The sequence below is a fragment of the Oryctolagus cuniculus genome, chromosome 9 (assembly GCF_964237555.1).
Source record: "Oryctolagus cuniculus chromosome 9, mOryCun1.1, whole genome shotgun sequence".
Classification (NCBI taxonomy): Eukaryota; Metazoa; Chordata; class Mammalia; order Lagomorpha; family Leporidae; genus Oryctolagus; species Oryctolagus cuniculus.
This window is the reverse complement of record NC_091440.1, coordinates 68660272-68681682: the sequence shown is the minus strand read 5'-3', so window position 1 is coordinate 68681682 and position 21411 is coordinate 68660272. Positions and strand designations below refer to the sequence as shown.

The 21411-nt window shown below is 42.5% G+C and overlaps 1 protein-coding gene across 30 annotated transcripts in view; it reads left to right on the top strand.

Annotated features, from left to right (window-relative positions):
* The window catches only part of CAB39L (calcium binding protein 39 like), a 122121-nt gene that overhangs the window by 70294 nt on the left and 30416 nt on the right, over window positions 1-21411 (top strand). For all 30 annotated transcript variants that reach the window (XM_070048875.1, XM_070048870.1, XM_070048885.1 and 27 more), the window contains 3 exons: window positions 1149-1267; window positions 8703-8871; window positions 20043-20102. In XM_070048875.1, coding sequence (XP_069904976.1) covers window positions 1149-1267; window positions 8703-8871; window positions 20043-20102 — 348 coding nt within the window. The remainder of the gene's footprint in view (window positions 1-1148; window positions 1268-8702; window positions 8872-20042; window positions 20103-21411) is intronic.

Here is a 21411-nt window from a genome sequence, read left to right as displayed (position 1 = left end):
TAACTCTACTTCTCAAGTAAATAAAATAAAAATTTTTTAAGAAAAGACTATGTAATATACAAAATGTTGTGTCTGTCCAGTCCCTCTGCTTTCTAGAAAATGCTCTCCCCTTTTCATCCACACGGGTGCAGTGGAAACAACCAGTTTTTTGGGTGATGTGATACTCTGCCCAACACATAGCTGATTGGCCAACCCCTGGGCATCTGACCAGTGCCACGTTTTCCACCATGGGGACTTAAGCAGCAGAAGAAGCCAGACTACAGAGAAAATAGAAAAAAGAATAAAAAATATGCAGGGCAGGGGTACAGATCCCTTTCCTGTTGCCCTTTTATAGTCACACCCACCTGACTGCCATCACCACCCCATCTCTGACTTCTGTCAACCACTCGTCTGTTCTGCATTTCCACAATTTTTTCATTTCAAGAATGCTATAGAAGTAAAACCATCCAGTATGCAACCTTTTCAAATTGACTTTACCAGTGTCATTCCTCAAGATTCATTCAAGTTGTTGCATGTATTTATAATTTGTTCTTTTTTTATTACTGAAAAAGAATTTGATTCTAATCTACATTTTGCTAAATTCTTAGCTTTATTTCCTTAATCTGTTCTCCTTCTTTATTTATGAAAGCTTAAAAATGCTACTCATAATTTCTTCATGAATAAAGCCAAAAGGAAACAAAACATGAAGAATTCAGTTCTGTTACAGTCGCTCCTGTGTTGTATCCTCTGAGGCAATGTGTTTACTGATATAAGACACAGATTCCCATCTGGGCCTGTTTCCCACAGTGCAGATCCTGTGACAAGGAGCTGCCTCCATTTGGTAGCTTTGTGTTTGAAAGCATAGCTTGTTAGAGATAGACAGAGTAAATTGATGTATATTGTATGAGGGTACTTCAAAAAGTTCATGGAAAGTGGAATTAAAAGATGAGTTTATTTTGGTGTAAAATACTTTGAAATCCATGTTTAGTTTTTATATAATATGCATTTTCCAAGAGCTTTTGAAATACCCTGGTATTAATGTAACACCACTTACTATAAAAGGTACAACTGTTTCTGCTTGTGTATATGTATGTGTGTGTGTGTGTGTGTGTATTTCATATACCATCTATTCACCAATTTAAAGTATATAATTTAATGCTGTTGAACAGGGAAAAAAAGATGTGACCCAGATATTTAACAACATCCTGAGAAGACAGATCGGTACTCGGAGCCCTACCGTGGAGTACATCAGTGCTCATCCTCACATCCTGTTCATGCTCCTCAGAGGGTAGGTTCCTGTCTGCCTGTACAGGAGGGTGGAGTTTAAAGTTGTTCTTGAAAGTACATAGCGTTCACGGCCGACAAATGTGTTCCCTTTTGGAGCTGTTGGCACTTTAGGTTTCTACACGTTCTGTTTCCAGTTACTGCCTCTCTTTTCCCACATCTGTGCCTCCAGTCTCTTCCTGTACAATAGTGCTTGAGTTTCCTTGTCTGCCCTCTTCCTAGCTGCCCAGTTACCTTTTTTTTTGCTTGTATGAGACTGAATCTTTTCACTACACACACACACACACACACACACGCACACATGCACATATACAAAAACACACATACGTATTCTATATCTGAGAACTCAAATATAGGTATAAAAATTCTTCTCGTACCTGCAAACTCCCAAAGTGATGTTTTCTATATAGGGTTAGGATCAATACTACTTTGTGTATATGGGACCATTAGAAAGCCAAAATAAACCTGAAATCAAGCCAGTTAATACAATCCTTGGATTATTATCTTTTCTGTACTATCATTTTTTTAAAAGATTTATTTATTTCCTTGAAAGTCAGAGTTACACAGGGAAAGAAGGAGAGACAGAGAGAGATCTTCCCTCTACTGGTTCACTCCCCAGTTGGCCACAACGGCCGGAACTTGTGCCAATCTGAAACCAGGAGCCAGGAGCTTCTTCTGGGTCTCCCATGTGGGTGCAGGGGCCCAAAGACTTGGGCCATTTTCCACTGCTTTCCTGGGCCATAGCAGAGAGCTGGATGGGAAGTGAAGGAGCTGGGACTTGAATTTGCACCCATATGGGATGCTGGCACTGCAGGCGGCGGCTTTACCCCTTATGCCACAGTGCAGGCCCCCATTAATATATTCTCTTTTATTATGAATTTTTTTAAAGATTTTATGCATTTATTTAAGAGGTAGAGTTATAGACAGAAGGAGAAACAGAGAGAAAGGTCTTCCGTCCGTTGGTTCACTCCCCAGTGGCCACAACGGTCGGAGCTGCGCTGAAGCCAGGAGCCAGGTATTTCTTCCCAGTCCCCCACGTCGGTGCAGGGGCCCAAGGGCCTGGGCCATCTTCTACTACTTTCCCAGGCCACAGCAGAGAGTTGGATTTGAAGAGAAGTAGCCGGGACTGGAACCTGTGCCCATATGGGATGCTAGCGCTGCAGGCAGAGATTAACCTACTGGGCCACAGCGCCGCCCCCCCCCCCCAATTAATATATTCTTAAGAAGACTTGAGGGCCCTTCATATGTGAAGGGAAGGGAATTGTCATGCTTCTGAGGACAAGACAGGCAATCCCCACCAGAAACAGTTGTGCCATAATCAGTTTCCCTGTTACTATTTTTTAATCTGGTAGGGAATCCTAGAGACTTAGCCCCTGTGAAATTACCTGCAAGCTTAGGACATAATGTGATTGATACATTTATACTTGAAACAACAATGATTATTTAAAGATATTATGGTAATATGCTATGTTGAACCCAAATCCTAAGAAAAAGGAATGTAAGGCAGAAATTGATACTTATCTATCAAAGTGAGTCATCTGGATATGAGATACAAAACTGGTGGAAACAATTTGGAACCCAAATTGTATGAAAAGATCATAAATAAGGACTTTCTCACTCTTAAGCAGATTTTTCTTCTGGCACAGGCGGATTTTCTTCCAGGGCTTGGAATGAGAGAACCTGCAAATGAGGTCATCAACTATTCCTGTTGACCCATGAAGAGTTGTAGCCAGTGGAAAATGTTCCACAAGTCAAATGTTAACATCAGAAGTTTCTTCCAGTAATTTTAGCTTTTAAAAGCTTAGTGCAAAAATTTGCAACCCTATGCAAACATATAAAGACAAAAGAAATCGCATGTACCCCATCACACAACTTGAACAACCATCAGTGTTTTGCTGTGTTTGTTTCAGCTATATCCCCAACAACACCCTCCCCAGAGTATTTTAAAGCAGATTCCTAAATACTTTAGTAAGCATCTCCAAAATGAAAAGATAATTCTCACATATCCACAATGTCATTATTGTACATTAAAAAAATTAACAGTCATTCTTTGTGAACTAATAACCTAGTCCATATTCAGATTTCCTTGATTGCCTCTGTATTGAAATTCATAGTTGGTTTGTTCAAATAACGACCCTAACAAAGTCCACTTAGCTATGTTTGGTTGTAATGTAAGTTCCTTTTTATTTAGAACAGCACTCCCCTCACACATTTTTATGCTATTGAGTTGTTGAGAAGCTAAATTGTTTTCCCTACAGAATTTCTTCCATTCTGGAGTTGTCACATTGCTTTCCCATCTTGTCATTTTTACTTGTTTCCTTCTCTCCTGTGTTTCTAGACTAGAGGTTATATTTAAAGACTTGATTAGATTCTAGCTCAGTTTAGTTTTTGTAGGTGGTGCTATCTGGTTCATATTTTATTGCATTAGAAGATATATATATATATATATATATATATATATATATATATATATTTGTTTACTTATTTGAAAGGCAAAGCAGAAAAGAGAGAAATCTTCCATCCTGCTGGTTCATTCTCCAGATGTTTGCCACAAGCAAGGGTTGGGTCAGGCTACAACCAGGAGCCAGGAACTCCATCCTGGTTTCCCATATGGGTACAGGGGCCCAAACACGTGAACTATCTCCCACTGCTTTCACCAGGTACCTGAGAAGGGAACTGGATCAGAAGAGAGCAGTCAGGACTGAAACTGGTGCTAGTATGGGATGTCTGCATCATAGCCAGCAGCCTAACCCACTACACTGGCCAGGAAATATACTTCTAATAGTGTTTGGTTGAGCAGTGGGTTCAGTTGGTGACAGTGTAATCCATTATAAAGTTTCCCATCAATCTTAGACTTGTTTTACCATCTGTTTCTGCCTCATTTTATCATTTCATTAGGAGTTAGGAAAAAGGTAATTTCCAGATTTTGCCATTTCTTGTATTTTTATTGGCTAGCGTGGTTTTATAAAGAATAGCTTTCTTTTTAAAAAAGTATATTTATTTGAAAAGCAGAGAAATACACACAGAGAGAAAGAGAGAGAGAGAGAGAGAGAGAGGTCTTCCGTCCTCTGTTTCTCTCCCCAAATGTCTACAACAGCCAGGGCTGGGCCAAACTGAAACCAGGAGTAAGAAACTCCATCTGCTTCTCCCATTTGGATGACAGTACTTGGATCATCAGCTCCCTTCCCAGAACCATTAGCAGAAAGCTGGTTTCGGAAGCAGAGTAGCTGGGACAGAAACCAGCACTCCATATGGGCAGCTGGTGTCACAAGCAACAATGTAACCCACTGTGCCACAGTGCTGCCCCTTATTTGACACACATTGTCCTTCTGAGTGCTCTGTTGACCGTCTGTAGCCCCTTCTGGGTGATATCTTTTTATCCCCAACATAATTTGTGAGAGAGTCTTTGCTTTCTTATGTAACAAGATATCCCAGATCCAACTCTGGAATTTCTTTTTGTTTTTTAAAGTATAAGTTTATTTTTTGTTAGTTTTAAAATGTAACCATTTTGCCAATTAACATTTTGCCACACAAACCGGGAATTTCCACCAAGGACCTGATTCTTTTTAGTGAAGAATGGTTCTTAGAAATTATAATCTAGATGCTTTAGGTGCTTGTTGACATTGGGTTGTTATTTCTTCTATGCCTTTTTGGTGAACAGAGTTAGAGCGTTATTTCTAAAGGAAGCACTTGTTTCTAGATTATAAGTAAATTGTCTTGACTATATTGAGTAAGCCAAGTGTTGAATGGTGTTTTACAAAAGTTTTCCAAGAACTGCCTATCATTGTTTGCTTCTAGCAATAATAACAAAAGTCATTTCCCCTTCGCATAATATAATCTTTGTTCTTAAATTGAGACATTCTTGCATAAATCTTTTTTCTAGCTATTTTCTCTGTAATGAATACTATAGCTCCCTGCTAGTTGAAACAATTGCTGTTACATTTTGGCTTTCATTAAATGTGAAAGAGATGTTTAAATATGCTGTCCTTATTTGAGTGAGCATGCATTGTATGGGAGTGTACCTTCTCCACACTGACACAATTGATTAGAGCTCAGACGATGTGCCCCAGATTATAAATCAGGAAGGAACACATGATTCACTTCTATAAAAGAACAATTCAGCATTCTCTAGGTTAACCTTTCCTGATGAGCTGCCATAGGTTAATCATTGTGGGAAACAGAGTGATTAGTCATGATTTAGGCCGTCAGGAATCTCATCCAAAAATAGAATGGATTAAGCGAAATAAATACTGATTCTTTACCATACCTGAGGATATTAATATTAGTGAGATTTTAAACTTAAAATAGGCTTATCACTTCTTTATAAGTAATAATCTACCAAAAGTCAATCTTCTAGAAGGTAGTCAGGCTGAACTCAGACATATGAACTACAGATCACTTAAAGAGTACTAAGGAGATCAGGAATTCCCCTAACTATCCCAGTATATTATTCCTAAGTTCAGGAAGTTGTCATCTCATGGAATGACATTTCCACTGTTGGGGACAAACTACCAGGGTGAAATGACAAATGTTCTGCCTCAGAGTGGGTATTTTTTTAAATGTTCTCTTGGTTCTCAAGGATAAATTATCATTGCACCACAGATGGTTCCAATAAACTAAACCAAATGAAAGGAAAAAAAGAGAACTAATTATACCCAAAAGTTGGAATGGAAACTTTTTATAGATGGTTTCAGTTTGGAAATTGAATTAAGAAATGAGAAAACATTGGCTGGAGTTCATACAGCTTTTTGAATCTCCACAGTTTGACTCTCCTTGGAGTCCTCTATTATTATGAAATTTAATTGGAGTTTGAGGTCCATTAAATTCATTATATATGCCTACTTTGTGAAAAACATTATCTTGGGCACTCTTTGCAGCTTGGAGTCAGGATGAGGAAAAATAACATTCAATATGAGATAGCCTACAAATGGAGATTTTGCTAGGGAGGAAAAGATAAGAGAACAGAATAAGTAAACATGTCCCCAGCAATTAGGTTGTTTGTAGTGAGGTGAAGAAAACAAATGTGTAACAATTTATTGCAATGTAACACAATACAGAATGAAAAAAGGGCTAAAGCAAAATTACCAGATAAGCTGTTGTAGGACATGAAGGAAAGAAAGAATAATCCTGAACGGTGGATATTGGGAAAGGCTTGAAGGAGGAAGTGGCATTGGAACTAAACCTTGAAAGATGAGAGAGTCTTAATATTACAACATGAGAAAGCATTCCTGTTGGAATAGTATACCACAGGGAATTAGGGAATGTGATGAGAAATGAAACTTAAAAAATTAGGTTTAGTGCCAAACTATGAGACTCTGCAAATGAAGTTGACTCTTGGTATCTGTAGGGGATGAGTTCTAGGGCTCCCCTAGCACAGAAACCAAGCTCTGTGGATGCTCAATTTTCTTATATAAAATCGCATAGTGTTTGCTTATAACCTGTGCACATCCTCCCTTACACTTTTATCATCTCTAGATTACTTACAATACCTAATTTAATGCAAATGCTACATAGACAGTTGTTCTTTTTTCAGGTATTTTCAATTCCTGGGTGGTTGAATCTGTGGGTGCAAAGCCCACAGATATGCCAACAATATCTTACTGATAGAGCTGGGTTGTAGGGACAGGTATTTGACAGAGCAGTTAAGTTTCTGCTTGCAATGCCTGCATCCCATATTGGAGGGCCTGGATTCAAGTCCTGGCTCCTCTGCTTCTCATCCAGCTTCCTGCTAAGGTGTACCCTGGGAGGCAGTAGATGATGGCTCAAGTACTTGTGTTCCCTGCCACCCACATGGAAGACCTAGATGGATGGAGTTCTGGGCGCCTGGCATTAGCCTGGTCCATCCCTGGCTGTTGCAGGCATTCACTACTTAGATTCAGCCACCTCAATGTTAACATGGTCAATAATAAGCTCTTAATTTCTTCATTAACCTATTGCTTTATTAGTTTATCCATCTTAAGTGACTTTCCTATCTACCTAGTTATTCAAGCCAAAAACATGAATCATTTTTGAATCCTTACCTTCCAAATTTATTCCCACACTGTCCTAGCCACAACATCAGTAAGTCCTGCTGACTCTCCATCTTCCCAAAGCCCTCTGTTCTCCCACCATCACCCCTGCTCAAGCCATCATCATCTGCTGGACTTCTGCTCCTCTTCTTACCTAGTCTCTCAGCTTCCACTCTTGCTCCCTAGCCCATTCCTTACTGCTTTACAATGCATTCTCCACAGGTAGTCAGAGCCCTCGCTTTAGAGCATGCATTCCATGTTAATTTCTTGCTTTAAACTCTCTAAAGGCTTCCCATTGCACTTAAAATAAAACCAAACCCGGGGCTGTGATGTAGTGGGTAAAGCCACCGCCTACAGTGCTGGCATCCCACATGGGCTCCAGTTCAAGTCCCAGCTGCTGCTATGGCCTGAGAAAGCAGTAGAAGATGGCCCAAGCCCAAGCCCTTGGGCCTCTGTACCAGCATGGGAGACTCGGAAGAAGCTACTGGCTCCTATCTTTGGATCAGCTAGGGGAGCTTTTAGATCACTGGAGAGTGAACCAGTAGATGGAAGACTTCTCTCTCTCTCTCTCTGCCTTGCCTTCTCTCTCTGTGTAACTTTGACTTCCAAATAAATAAATAAATCTTTAAAAAAATTAATTAATTAATTAAATAAAACCAAACTGGGCTGAGTTCCCAACTCAGTCTGGCCTACCCCCAACCACTGGGGGCACTTAGGGAATGAACCAGTGGATAGGTGCACACACACTCTCTAACACTCCCTCTCTCAAATAATAAAAAAATAAAACCAAGCTGGCTTACGTTGATGTGCAAAGTTGTATATGAACTGGCTGTTGTCCCTTCTCCCCATTCTTGCCTCATTTCACAGCACCCTCTGCTCTCCTTGTGTGATCTCGTCACACTTGGCCTAATTCCTCCTTCTCTAGTTCTCCAAGCTTGTGCTTCCCTCAGAGCCTTTGCACATCTGAGTTCCCTTTGCCTGGAACTTTGCTCCTTTCCTTCAATCTAAAGTAAAGTAAATTAAGCAATCATTCACACACACACACACACACACACACACACACACACACCTGTGCACAATTAAGTAGTCACACTCTGTAACATTGCCTGCTACATTGTCTTCAGTTTTCACAGCACTTCTTGATATATGGAGCTGCCTTCCAATTGTTATATTCTGCTTCCTCCCTCTACAAGACATGCTCTCACTATGGTATGAAGCCTAGACCTTGTCCTGTTTATTTTTGTGTTCCCAGCATCTGTAATAGACACAAGTAGATATTCAGTAGGTGTTGAACAAATGGTGTTTGAATGAACTGTGACAGACGATATCTGTATTTCTAATAACAGCAGTAGTGATATGGTCCTTTTGCTACCTTTAATGTTATTTGTTAGTAGATAATAGAGCTCTCTGTTTCTCTCGTTTGTGCTCTAGATATGAAGCCCCACAAATTGCCTTGCGTTGTGGGATTATGCTGAGAGAATGCATTCGACATGAACCGCTTGCCAAAATCATCCTCTTTTCCAATCAGTTCCGAGATTTTTTTAAGTACGTGGAGTTGTCAACATTTGATATTGCCTCAGATGCCTTTGCTACTTTTAAGGTAATCTTTGCCCTGAATCAACTAGGTCATTTAGTTAAACCAGTCACTTGGCTTCCAAAGAGGCAAATTTCATTTTAAAAAGCAAAAAATTCTATTCCTTAGGCCTAAGTGTAGCCAGCCATGTGTGATGTGGATCATAAGAGGTATCAGTAAATAGAACACAATCTATGAGGCCAGTCTGTCACATTGTAGACGAACAGTGTACCTGCTGCAAGCTCATATGGAATAAATTCCAGTGTCTACCATTTAGTGACAAAAGGAACATTTAGTACTCTGGGTAGAGTCTGTTGTCATTTACATTAAAAACAGATTAGGGGCCAGTATCATATTATAGTTGGTTGAGCCACTGCACATGACACTGGCATCCCATATGGATGCAGATTCTATTCCTGGGTGCTCCACTCCCAATCCAGCTCCCTGCTGATGCACCAGGAAGAGCAGTAGAAGACAGCCCAAATGCTTGGGCCCCTGCACCCACATGGGAAGCCTGGAATAAGCTCTTGGCTTCTGGCTTCAGCCTGGCCCAGCCCCAGCCATTGTGGCCAATTGGAATGAACCGGAGGGTAGAAGATCTCTCTCTCTCTCTCTCCTTCTATCTCTGTAATTCTGCCTTTCAAATAAATAAATAAATCTTATTAAAAAAAAAACAGATGAGGTGTATAAGCTTTTGCTTAAAGTAAACATGCACTGAATACCTCTGGAAGTGTGTATGGAAATCAAGAATAGTAGTTGCCTATAGGGATAGGGACTGGGAAGGGAAGAGAGAAGGAAAGGTACATCTTTGAATATGAAAGACATCATGTTATTTCTATGTAATTTATAAATTTCCACATGGTAAAACAAAATGCTACTAAATTACAGTTTCTCCCTAATAATCTATATTTGTATCATCTGTTACCTACTTTCTTATTATATAGGAATTACATTTAACCTTTTTTAAATTAAAAATGTTAAATTACTGTCAAATACACATAAAATTACCACCTTAACTGTTTTTTTTAGTGTAGAGTTTAGTGACATTAAATATAATCACTTTGTTGTGGAACCACTCTCCAGAACCTTTTCTCTTTACAGATTTGTTTATTTATTTGAAAGGCCAATTTACAGAGAGAAAGTCCTCCATCCACTGTTTCACTTCCCAAATGGCCACAACTGCCAGGGCTGGGCCAGAAGCCAGGCCAGGAGCTTTATCCCAGTCTCCCATGTGGGTACAGGGACTCAGGCACTTGGACCATCTTCCGCTGCTTTCCCAGGCGCATTAGCAGGGAGCCGGATCAGAAGTGGAGCAACTGGCATTCAAACCGGCGCCCATATGGGATGCTGCCATCACAGGCAGAGGTTTAACCCAATTCACCACAATACCAGCCCTCTCCAGAACATTTTCCTCTATGCCATTAAATAACGCCTTCCCCTTCCTCCATCCAGGCCCTGACAATCAGTCTAATTTCTGTTTCTGTGTGTTACCATCAAGAACTTGTTCAGCAGTGAGCATTTAGCCTAGTGAGTAGCTAGGATGGCCTGTGCCACATATTGGAGGGCCTTGATTTGGTATCTGGCTTTGGCTCCTGTCTCCAGCTTCCTACTGGTGCAGACTGGGAGATAGCAGTGATGGCACAAGTAATTAGGTTCCTGCTGCTCACATGGGAGACTTGGATTGTGATCTCAGCTCCTGACTTTGGCCTAGTCCAGATGTGGCAGTCATTTGGAGAGTGAATTAAAAAAAAAAAAAAAAAGAGTTGATCAGAACGCATATCAGCAAATGCTCTTGCTAATTTGCATACAAAAATAACAGAATTTATACATCCATTGAATGTTGCTACCTTCAAAGTTTCTATTCCAGAAAACTGTTTATTTTTACTTAGTATCTGGTCATTATTTAATATATTTTGAAATTAGTGTCACTAGCATGTTTATTTTTCAATAATGGCATCATTGCTGACTAGCATTGTGACATAGTGGGTTAAGGTGTCACCTGTAATGCCAGCATCCCATGTGTGTGCCAGTTTGACTCCCAGCTGCTCCACTTCTGATCCATCTCCCTGCTAACACACCTGGGAAAAGCAGTGGAGAACAGTCCAAAGTGCTTGGCCCCTACACCCATGTTGGAGACCCAGATGATACTCCTGGTTTCTGACTTCAGCATGGCCCAACCCCCACCATTTCAGTCCTTTGGGGAGTGAGCCACTGAATAGGAGATACCTCTCTCTCTCTCTCTCTTTCTTTCTCTCTCTCTCTATGTCAATGTAACTCTGCCTTTCAAATTAAAAAAAAAAAAAAAGATATCCTCTAAGAGCAGATAAAAGCAAATAAAAAGCTATTTGACAACTAGGTTAGTAAACAAAGTGAATGATCAGGTTAGCTAGAGCTCTTTTTGGTTTTGATAACAAGAATTATAAAAAAATAATGATTTAAGATGACTACAATCGAGTCTTGATTTTTTCACTGTCTACCAAACTGACTTTGAAGACCATTTTAGAAAAGGAATTCCAGAAGTCTTATAAGCTGGTAGAGTAACATCATTGAGGCCGGCGCCGTGGCTCACTAGGCTAATCCTCTGCCTTGCGGCGCCGGCACACCGGGTTCTAGTCCCGGTCGGGGCACCGGATTCTGTCCCGGTTGCCCCTCTTCCAGGCCAGCTCTCTGCTGTGGCCAGGGAGTGCAGTGGAGGATGGCCCAAGTGCTTGGGCCCTGCACCCTATGGGAGACCAGAAGAAGCACCTGGCTCCTGCCATTGGATCAGCGCGGTGCGCCGGCCGCAGCGCGCTGGCCGTGACGGCCATTGGAGAGTGAACCAACGGCAAAAAGGAAGACCTTTCTCTCTGTCTCTCTCTCTCACTGTCCACTCTGCCTGTAAAAAAAAAAAAAAAAAAAAAAAAAAAGGAGTAACATCATTGAAATAACCTGGATTTCCAGGTTTAATATGAAGTAGGTAAAAGTCATTTGAATGTATATATTTAGATTCATTTCTTTAAAAGCATTTCAACAATTTAATTGTTCCATTTACATATTTCCAAATTTGTTTCTACTTTTTCTAGGGTAAAAATACAAACTTTTTATTAAAAATAATGTTTATTTAGTTATAATCCATGTATGACTTTTTATGTATTAAACATATTTCAATAATATTGACATAGTTCCTATCCTAATATTAATATATAATCTGATTACTTTTATGGACAGAATCTGAAGGTTGCCTATGACCTTGATGATAGACAGGTTGTTTGATTGCTGTATAGTGGTGGGAAAAGGGAAGAGCAGTAGTTGGCTGTGCTGCAAACTACCTGTCACCTACAGACTGGGAATTCACCCAGGCTTCGCTGAGAAGGTGCCTTAAATCTGTTAAAAGGTATGTTAGTCATGTGGTGGTAGAAAGCGGGAGTGGGCCTGCGCCGCGGCTCACTAGGCTAATCCTCTGCCTTGCGGCACTGGCACACCAGGTTCTAGTCCCGGTCGGGGTGCCGGATTCTGTCCCAGTTGCCCCTCTTCCAGGCCAGCTCTCTGCTGTGGCCCGGGAGGGCAGTGGAGGATGGCCCAAGCGCTTGGGCCCTGCACCCCATGGGAGACCAGGAGAAGTACTTGGTTCCTGCCATCGGATCAGCGTGGTGCACCGGCCACAGCACGCCGGCCGCCGCGGCCATTGGAGGGTGAACCAACGGATAAAGGAAGACCTTTCTCTCTGTCTCTCTCTCTCATTGTCCACTCTGCCTGTCAAAAAAAAAAAAAAAAAAAAGGAAAGAAAGCGGGAGTCTCAGGCAGCACCAGGAATCAATAAGGGCCAGAGGTTTGAGAGGAGCAGACGTGGGGGCCGGGAGGGAAGCATAGAAGGGAAAAGCTGGAGCACAGTCCCTGTGGAAGAAGGGCAAGCAGACCCGCTTGCAGGAATGCAGACAAGGGAACCATGCTGGACAGACCGCACTCTGGGCAAGCCTGGTTTAAGGGGAGGCCAGTCTGGGCATCTGCCTGGGACATGGCCTGTGAAGGCACCCAAGACTTCCCCGGAAACATAACGAGATGGGGAAGACTGAATTGACAAGAAGTGCTGTCAGAGAGAATTCTGTTTGAGGATGGTGGGGATATTTTGAAGCCACATGGTGTGGGTTGGGAGATAGACCTCAGGGCATGGCTAAATTAAGAGACAACAGCTTGTTGTTCCAGCTGCCTAGGAGGTTAGTGAGCCCAGTGAATCATGACACTTGTATAAACGGGGTGTGCAGGCTTGGAGCCAGCACTGACTTGCCTGAGACCGTAGAAGAGAGTTGCTTATAGGACCGTGGTTCCCCAAAGCCTCTGCAGGACTGCAGTAAACACTAAGGATGCCCTGGCACGGGCTATGAAGAGAGGGCAGCCACAGCCCGCCCAGGTGTTCCCCATGGCTCCATCCAGCCTGCCTGGCCCCTGGGTCCTCCTTTTGCAAGGAAGAGAGGAAGAGCCTATGAAGGAAGTCTGGCGAGACGGAGAAGGGAAGAGGAGGTTAGAGAGGGGCCGCGTGAGGGCAGACAGGCGAGGAGGAGGGAAAAAGATAACGAGTGAGAAGGGCAGTGTGAGGGAAGGGAGGCATGGAGGGTGAGAAAGGCAGGAGCCCAGGGCAGGACCCGGCAGCAGCCCTGGCCACGAGCTCACAGTGCTGTGCAAGCCCACGGGTGTCCCGGTCTCACCAGCAAGCAAAGTGTACACTGGCTTCCCCCGCACCCCCAGACCACCTAGTCAGACAGGCCTCAGTTGGATCAGATATGAAGAATGACATTTAATACAAAGGTCGATGCCGTTTCTTTCCAGAAGAGTATCTATGCCTAAACAACTGAGGAGGTGTTTTCTAATAATAGATACCCAAGTCCCATTTTCCCCCATTTCTATCACACAGTTCTTGGCTGTCATGGAAACAAGTTATTTCCTTTTTTAAAAAGCCTAAGCAAGACATCTCATAATTATTTTGTTTTTTTTTTTTAAAGATTTATTTTATTTATTTGAAAGTTAAAGAGAGAGGTAGAGACAGAGCGAGGTCTTCCATCTGCTGGTTCACTCCCCAGATGACCACAACAGCTGGAACTGTGCTGATCTGAAGCCAGGAGCCAGGAGCTTCTTCCGGGTCTCCCATGTTGGTGCAGGGGCCCAAGGACTTGGGCCATCTTCTACTGCTTCCCCAGGCCATAGCAGAGAGCTGGATCTGAAGAGGAGCAGCTGGGACTAGAACTGGTGCCCATATGGGATGCCGGTGCTTCGGGCCAGGGCGTTAACCTGCTGTGCCACAATGCCAGCCCCAGACATCCCATAATTATAAACAAAGAACAAACTCTAATTGAGGGGAAAAATCAGCTGCTTAGTGAATATGTATTTCTGAAAATTTCTTCAAAGAACATTTAATAGAATAAAATATACTTGACAATAATTACCTACTATCATGTATCCATTCCAATTTAATGTTCAATAATATTGAATTGCGAAAGTAAATTAGGATATTTTGACTTGTTCTTCAGTCTATTTTCCATTGAAATTAAATCAGTTCTATGAAAATCTAAATAAGAATTTTTGTGGAATGTCACCAATATGGGAAAGAAAGATTTTCTTTTTTTTAATTTTTATCCATTTTCATTTTATTTGAAAAGCAGAGCAAAAGAGAGAGAGACAGAGATCTTCCATCTGCTGGTTTACTTCCCAAATGCTGACAACAGCAAGGGTTGACCCAAGCCAGTGCCTCCAGGAACCCAGAACCCCAGAACTCCATCCAGATCTCCCACATGGTGGCAGGGACTCAAGTAGTTGAGCCATCATCTGCTGCTTCCCAGGATGTACACTAGCAGTAGAACTGGGACTGAAACCCAGGCACTCTCACAAGGGGATACAGCATCCCAAGTGGCATCTTTTCTTCTTTAAATACTTATTTATTTGAAAGTCAGAGTTAACAAAGAGAAAGAGAGAGAGAGAGAAGTCTTCCATCTACTTATTCACTTTCCAAGTGGCCACCACGACCAGGGCTGGCCAGGTCAAAGCCAGGAGCCAGGAGCTTCATCTAGGCCTCCCAAGTGGGTAGCAGGGGTCCAAGCACTTGGGCCATCTTCTGCTGATTTTCCCAGGCACATTAGCTGGATCAAAAGTGGAGCAGCATGGGGCTGGCGCCGTGACGTAGTGAGTAAAGCCACTTCCTTGCAGTGCCGACATCCCATATGGGTGCCGGTTCAAGTCCTGGCTGCTCCTCTTCTGATCCAGCTCTTTGCTATGGCCTGGGAAAGGTGTAGATGGCCCAAGTCCTTGGGCCCCTGCACAGAAGTGGGAGACCTGGAAGAAGTTCTTGGCTCCTGGCTTCAAATCGGTGCATCTCTGGCCATTCCTGCCAATTTGGGAGTGAACCAGCAGTGGAAGACCTCTCTCTCTTCTCTGCCTCTCATTCTCTCTCTGTGTTACTCTTTCAAATAAATAAATAAATCTTATAAATAAATCTTGCTGTCATTGCAAGCAGTGGTTTACCCACTATACCACAATGCTGGCTGCCAACTGGCACCTTAGTGGCTGTGCCAGATGCTCACCCCCAATTTTCTTTTTTTTTTTTTTTTTTATTTATTTTATTTTATTTTTGACAGGCAGAGTGGACAGTGAGAGAGAGAGACAGAGAGAAAGGTCTTCCTTTGCCGCTGGTTCACCCTCCAATGGCCGCCGCTGCAGCCGGCGCACCGCGCTGATCCGATGGCAGGAGCCAGGATCCAGGTGCTTTTCCTGGTCTCCCATGGGGTGCAGGGCCCAAGCACCTGGGCCATCCTCCACTGCACTCCCTGGCCATAGCAGAGAGCTGGCCTGGAAGAGGGGCAACCAGGACAGAATCCGGCGCCCCGACCGGGACTAGAACCCGGTGTGCCGGCGCCGCAAGGTGGAGGATTAGCCTATTGAGCCACGGCGCCGGCCCAATTTTCTTTATGTTACAAAAATACTTATAACAGTGACCAACAAGGTGCATTATTGCTTTTTCTTTAGGTAGCTAGTTTCAAAGGATGTTGTTTATTTGGCAGGTTGGTTTGGTTTTATTTTGGCTTTTTTTTTTTAATCTCTCACACTTATTTTAACATTGTCAGTTTATGATTTGCATATGGTGTCATCCACAAATAGTCCTTTCCCAACAGAGATTCCTTATAACCATAGTCTTTTTTTAGCCTTCCCTCTAAAATTCTGTGTAAGAGAAATGACTTGAATTACATCTTTCTCTTTCCCACTTAATCAGCTATATGCTCTTGAGTGAGTTAACCCTTGAGTTTCATTTTCCTCATCTGTGAAATGAGGAAAATAATCCCTGATTTTCTGAGTTATTGTGAAAAATAGAAATAACATTTGTAGCAGTAGACATTTGGTGCAGGTTAAAACACAGCTTGGGGCACCTGCATCCTATTTCAGAGTGCATGGGTTCAAGTCCTTTCTCAGATTCTGATTCCAGCTTCCTGCTAATGTGCAGCCCAGGAAGCACCAGGTGATGGCTCAAGTACTTGGATCTCTGTCACCTTTCTGGGAGACCCAGATCAAGTTCCTGGCTCCTAGTTTCAGCCTGGGCCAACCCTGGCTGTTGCAGGCATTTGAAAAGTGAAGCAACAGATGGAAGATCCCTCCCTATCTCTGTCTCTCTGCCATTCAAAAAAGTAAATAAGCAGATAAGCAAATATAAAGAGAAATAACCTTTGTAAAGGGCTCAGCACACTCCCTGGCACGTGTTGGGGCCTCAGTAAGTTACAGTTGCCTCTGTGTCAGCAGTTTCATGTCCCTGCAGTTGAATGTCACTATCATTCCTCCCTGAATTTGTCACAAGCAGAATCCACTAAAAACATCAACATCAGATTTATTTTTAGGATAATACTTAGACCATGCAAAACTTAGCCCTGACAAATCAGATTAAGTGGGATGAAAGACTATACTATTTCAAATACTTGAAAACTTAAGTTCTTAAAAACTTAGCCATTTTCTCTTTGCAGTTTTCTGCTCTTTCCTTCTTGGCTAGGATCCTAGCTAGTTTGTTGGGATTTTTTTCTCCCACTATGATCTGTAATAATGTAGGCATTGTAGTTTTTTTTTTTTTTTTTTAAGACTATTCATTTGGGGCCTGCACTGTGGTGTAGTGGGTAAAGCTGCCGGCATCCTGTGTGGATGGCAGTTCAAGTCCTGGCTGCTCCAGTTCTGATCCAGCTCTCTGCTATGGCCTGGGAAAGCAGTAGAAGATGCCCCAGGTCCTTGGGCCCCTGTACCTGCATGGGAGACCGGGAAGAAGTTCCTGGCTCCTGGCTTTGGATTGGCTCAGCTCTGGCTGTTGCGGCCATCTGGGGAGTAAACCAGTAGATGGAAGTCTCTCTCTCTCTCTCTCTCTCTCTCCCTCCCTCCCTCCCTCCCTTTCTCTCTTACCTTTTTGAAAGGAAAAAGAGGGAAGTAAAGAGAGATCTTCTATCCACTGGTTCACTCTCCAAATGTGGGACAGCAAGAGCTGGCCCACACAAATCCAGGAGCCAAGAACTCCATCCAGGTCTCTCATATGGGTAGCTGGGGCCCAAGAACTTGGGCCATCTTCTGCTGTCTTCCCAGGCAGCAGGGAGCTGGATCGGAAGCAGCCACAGGGATACAAACCACCACTCTGATATGGGATGCTGGCAGTGCAAGCAGTGGCTTTACCCACTGCATCACAATGCCAGTCCCCAGTAATGTGGCCATTATATTTGTTTAGTATGTGAACATGTGTATGTGATATTCTTCCTCTAGCTTTGTACCTGTCGTTTATTGTAATAGAAATTTGAGGCTGTATCTATGTTTATATCTTATATTCACACTCAGATGTAAATGTGTGTGCAGGTCAGCCTCATCTATGGGCTCTGTCTATCATGCGTATGCTAGAGAAATCCTCCTCTGTGATATTTTCCTGTTATTGGAATTCAAAACGTTTCAGTTTTCCCCCTTTGGAATTTGAGGGCTCTGGTTACAGCAGAGTTCCCTCCCTATTCCTCATGCTTTGAGATAACATGAATGTAACACAGACCTTCCCAGGCAGCAGCCATATGTGTGTGCTCTGCTGTTGCCCTTGCTGCACACGCTGGGTGACGATCGTTGTGACAGGCGGAGGACTGCCATGGGGGCAGCAATCAGTGTGTGCTGCAACCCCAACGAGAACCCCTTCCACCCTGAGTCAGCTCAGAAAATCCCTACAAGACTAGGGACATGGAGATGCCAGAAAAGCAAGCACCTGAAATATCCCCTTAGGGACCCCAAAGATGCTGTGAAGCCCCTTTACTCTACTAGGGACCCCCTGAGGGCAGAACCTGGTGCAAATCAGACCCCAGACGGGCCAGGAATGGAGCCCCCAGAGAGGGTTTTCCCAAGCTAGGACTCCAGCCCCTGAATACTACTGAGTGCTCTTCCCGCTGGAGTTTCCGCTGGTGGTTAGTCAAGTTGAGAGAAGAAAACCAATAGAGAATTAAGAGCTGGTTTCATTGTTTTTGAACTTGAACATTATAATGCACAATGCTTCAAATATTTTTCTATTTATGAAAATATAATTAAGAAGGTTTTGCCGTTGCTGCTCCTGCCTTCTCTTGGTGAGGTTAGGTTGTGTATCTTCCATATGCTTTTAAAGTTTTAATTAAATATGTATTAAAGTATAAGGATTTATTTTTGGAAAACTTTAAAACCCTTGTTATGGTTTTAATTAAATTCTGCACGGCCTCTGGGCAGGGCATTTAGCTTCTAAGCTTATAAAAGGGATTAGGTAAGGCTTGTTTTCTCTCCACATTTAAGGGGAAATCAGGATGTGATTTAGGTGTAGTTGAAGACAGTCAAATGTCCCTTCATGTTTCTGTAGTGTTTTTTGCAAGTTTGTAGCTATGGTAAGAAGTGGCTCCTGTCTTCAACTTTGAAAGGAAGCATGGTGCTGAGAAACAGGCACAGTGCCCACAGCCCACTGCTGACATGACCCTGGTGACCATGGTTCCTCAGCTTCCCAGTGTCCCGGGCTCCTCTGTTTAACAGAGGCTAAGAAAAAAAAAAAAAAAAAGAAAGGTTAAAATCCTTGAAAATCTGTAAGATTCATGTGGTTTTAGGCCATTCAGTTTTTATTTATTTATTGACAGGCAGAGTTAGTGAGAGAGAGAGAGAGGAAGGTCTTCCTTTTTCCGTTGGTTCACCCCTCAATGGCCGCCGCGGCTGGCACACTGCATGGATCCGAAGCCAGGAGCCAGGTGCTTCCTCCTGGTCTCCCATGCGGGTGTAGGGCCCAAGGACTTGGGCCATCCTCCACTGCCTTCCCGGGCCACAGCAGAGAGCTGGATTGGAAGAGGAGCAACTGGGACAGAACCGGCACCGCAACTGGGACTAGAACCCGGAGTGCCAGCACTGGAGGCGGAGGATTAGCCTAGTGAGCCTCGGTGCCGGCCCTATTTGTTTGTTTTTAATGATTAGGGGATTGGCCTCTGGCCCTTGGCCTTGTGGGAAAAAAACCCTAGTGGTTAACATACTTGCTTTAATTCCCAACTCTGGCTGCTGATTCCAGCTTCCTGCTAATGCATACCCTGGGAAACAGTGGTGATGGCTGGAGTGTTCAAATTCCTGCCACTCAGGTGTAAGACCTGGATCAAGTGAATGGCTCCTGGCTTTGGCCTTGAGCCCTGGGCATTTGGGGAGTGAACCAGGAGAAGGTTCTTTCTGTGTCTTTCTTTCTTCTCTGCCTCTTATAAATAAGTAAATAAAACCTAAAAATAATAGTAATAAATTAAGAATGCATGTAAAAGCTGATTAGTCATAAATGATATTTGAAAAAGATCATTATAAAAACTTTATTTGAATTGGTTATTACATCGTGATCATCACAACGTAGAGATAATGGCTTGAAGAAATGTGCTACAAAGAAGTCTCTGGTGCCATTTGTTTCACCATTGAAATTATTTCTGTTGTAAATCTGACAGTGATATGAATTTAAAGCACTAGCTTTAGCACTAGGTATCTTTGATTTTTAAACTATGAACCATCATCATAAACTAAGGTAGAAAAGGAAATAATTTTGCAGATAAATGAAAATGTTCTTTTGCAACTTTAATGTGCTTCAAGTGATTTATAAAATCTTAGCAATATTTATAAAGATTTATTGAAACCTTAGCAAAAAATAAATTGTTTTAACTTATTAGGTGTAATAATTTTGTTTCATTTGGTTGTTCTCTTCCTAGGATTTACTAACCAGACATAAAGTATTGGTAGCAGACTTCTTAGAACAAAATTATGACACAGTAAGTAGAAATCATTTTTAAGACCACATCTTTCTTTTTCTCTCCTACAACTAGGAACTATAAAAATCACCCCTGTGTATCATCCACAGTGAAATCACCCATATCCCTGGTTTATGTATTAACCTGGATCTAGATAATCAGAAAATTTTATGGAATATAGAGGATGACAAGAGTCCCAGGTTTTTTTGTTTGCACATCTCTTCCTGTTGTGTTCTGGAGCTCTAAGAAAGAGTTAATGTCTGCTTCCTTTGATCTTGAATTAAGAGCACCCACATTGCCCTTATGAGGTATAGGTAACCCGGAATGGAAGAACACCTCTCCCTCACTAAAACAAAGCTCTTCACTTGGTACACAGTTCATTTTACTTACTAATAGAAATACCAGAAATATTTCCATCTTCCAGCTCCTTTTGCTAACAGTAAATCCAACTCATTTTTTTGAGGTGCAGAGGAAATATCACTCTTCTTTTTTTTTTTTTTTTTAAGATTTATTTATTTATTTGGAAGGCAGAGTTACAAAACCGCAGAGGCAGAGAGAAAGAGAGGTCTTTCATCTGCTGGTTCACTCCCCAGTTGACCGCAATGGCTAGAGCTGTGCCAATCTGAAGCCAGGAGCCAGGAGGTTCTTTCAGGTCTTCCATGAGGGTGCAGGGGCCCAAGGACTTGGGCCATCTTCTCTGCTTTCCCAGGCCATAGCAGAGAGCTGGATCAGAAGAGCAGCAGCCAGGACTCAAACTGGTGCTCATATTGGATGCTGGTACTGCAGGCGGCAGCTTTACCTGCTATGCTGGCCCCCAAAATATTACTCTTCTAAGAAGGCTTTCCCTAATCCCACCTCTTCCTAAACAACACATATTCATTCTCTGTCTCTCTGTTTCACTTTACTTGTTGTATTATCATGGTGTGTCTGTGTTTTTCTGGCTGGCTCTTGTGCTCTAAGAGGCACGAACCTTATCTCTGCAACACAAGAGTTATACAGTACAGAATTTAGAGTCTGCTTGCTTGCTTTGCTTCAAGACTTGGTTCTGCCTCCTTATTAATTGTGTGACCCTAGGCAAGTTACTGCACCTATTATAAGATGAAGATAATAATATATATTGAGTATCCCTTACCTGAAATGCTTCAGACAGAAGTGCTTTTGGGTTTGAGATGTTTTAGGCTTTTGGAATATTTTTATATACACATTGAGATATCTTGGGGATGGGACTCAAGTCTAAAGACAAAATTCATATATACCTCTTATACAGGTGTCCTGAAGATAACTTCATACAGTATTTTCAGTGCACCTATGTTTTGGTTGCAACTCATCA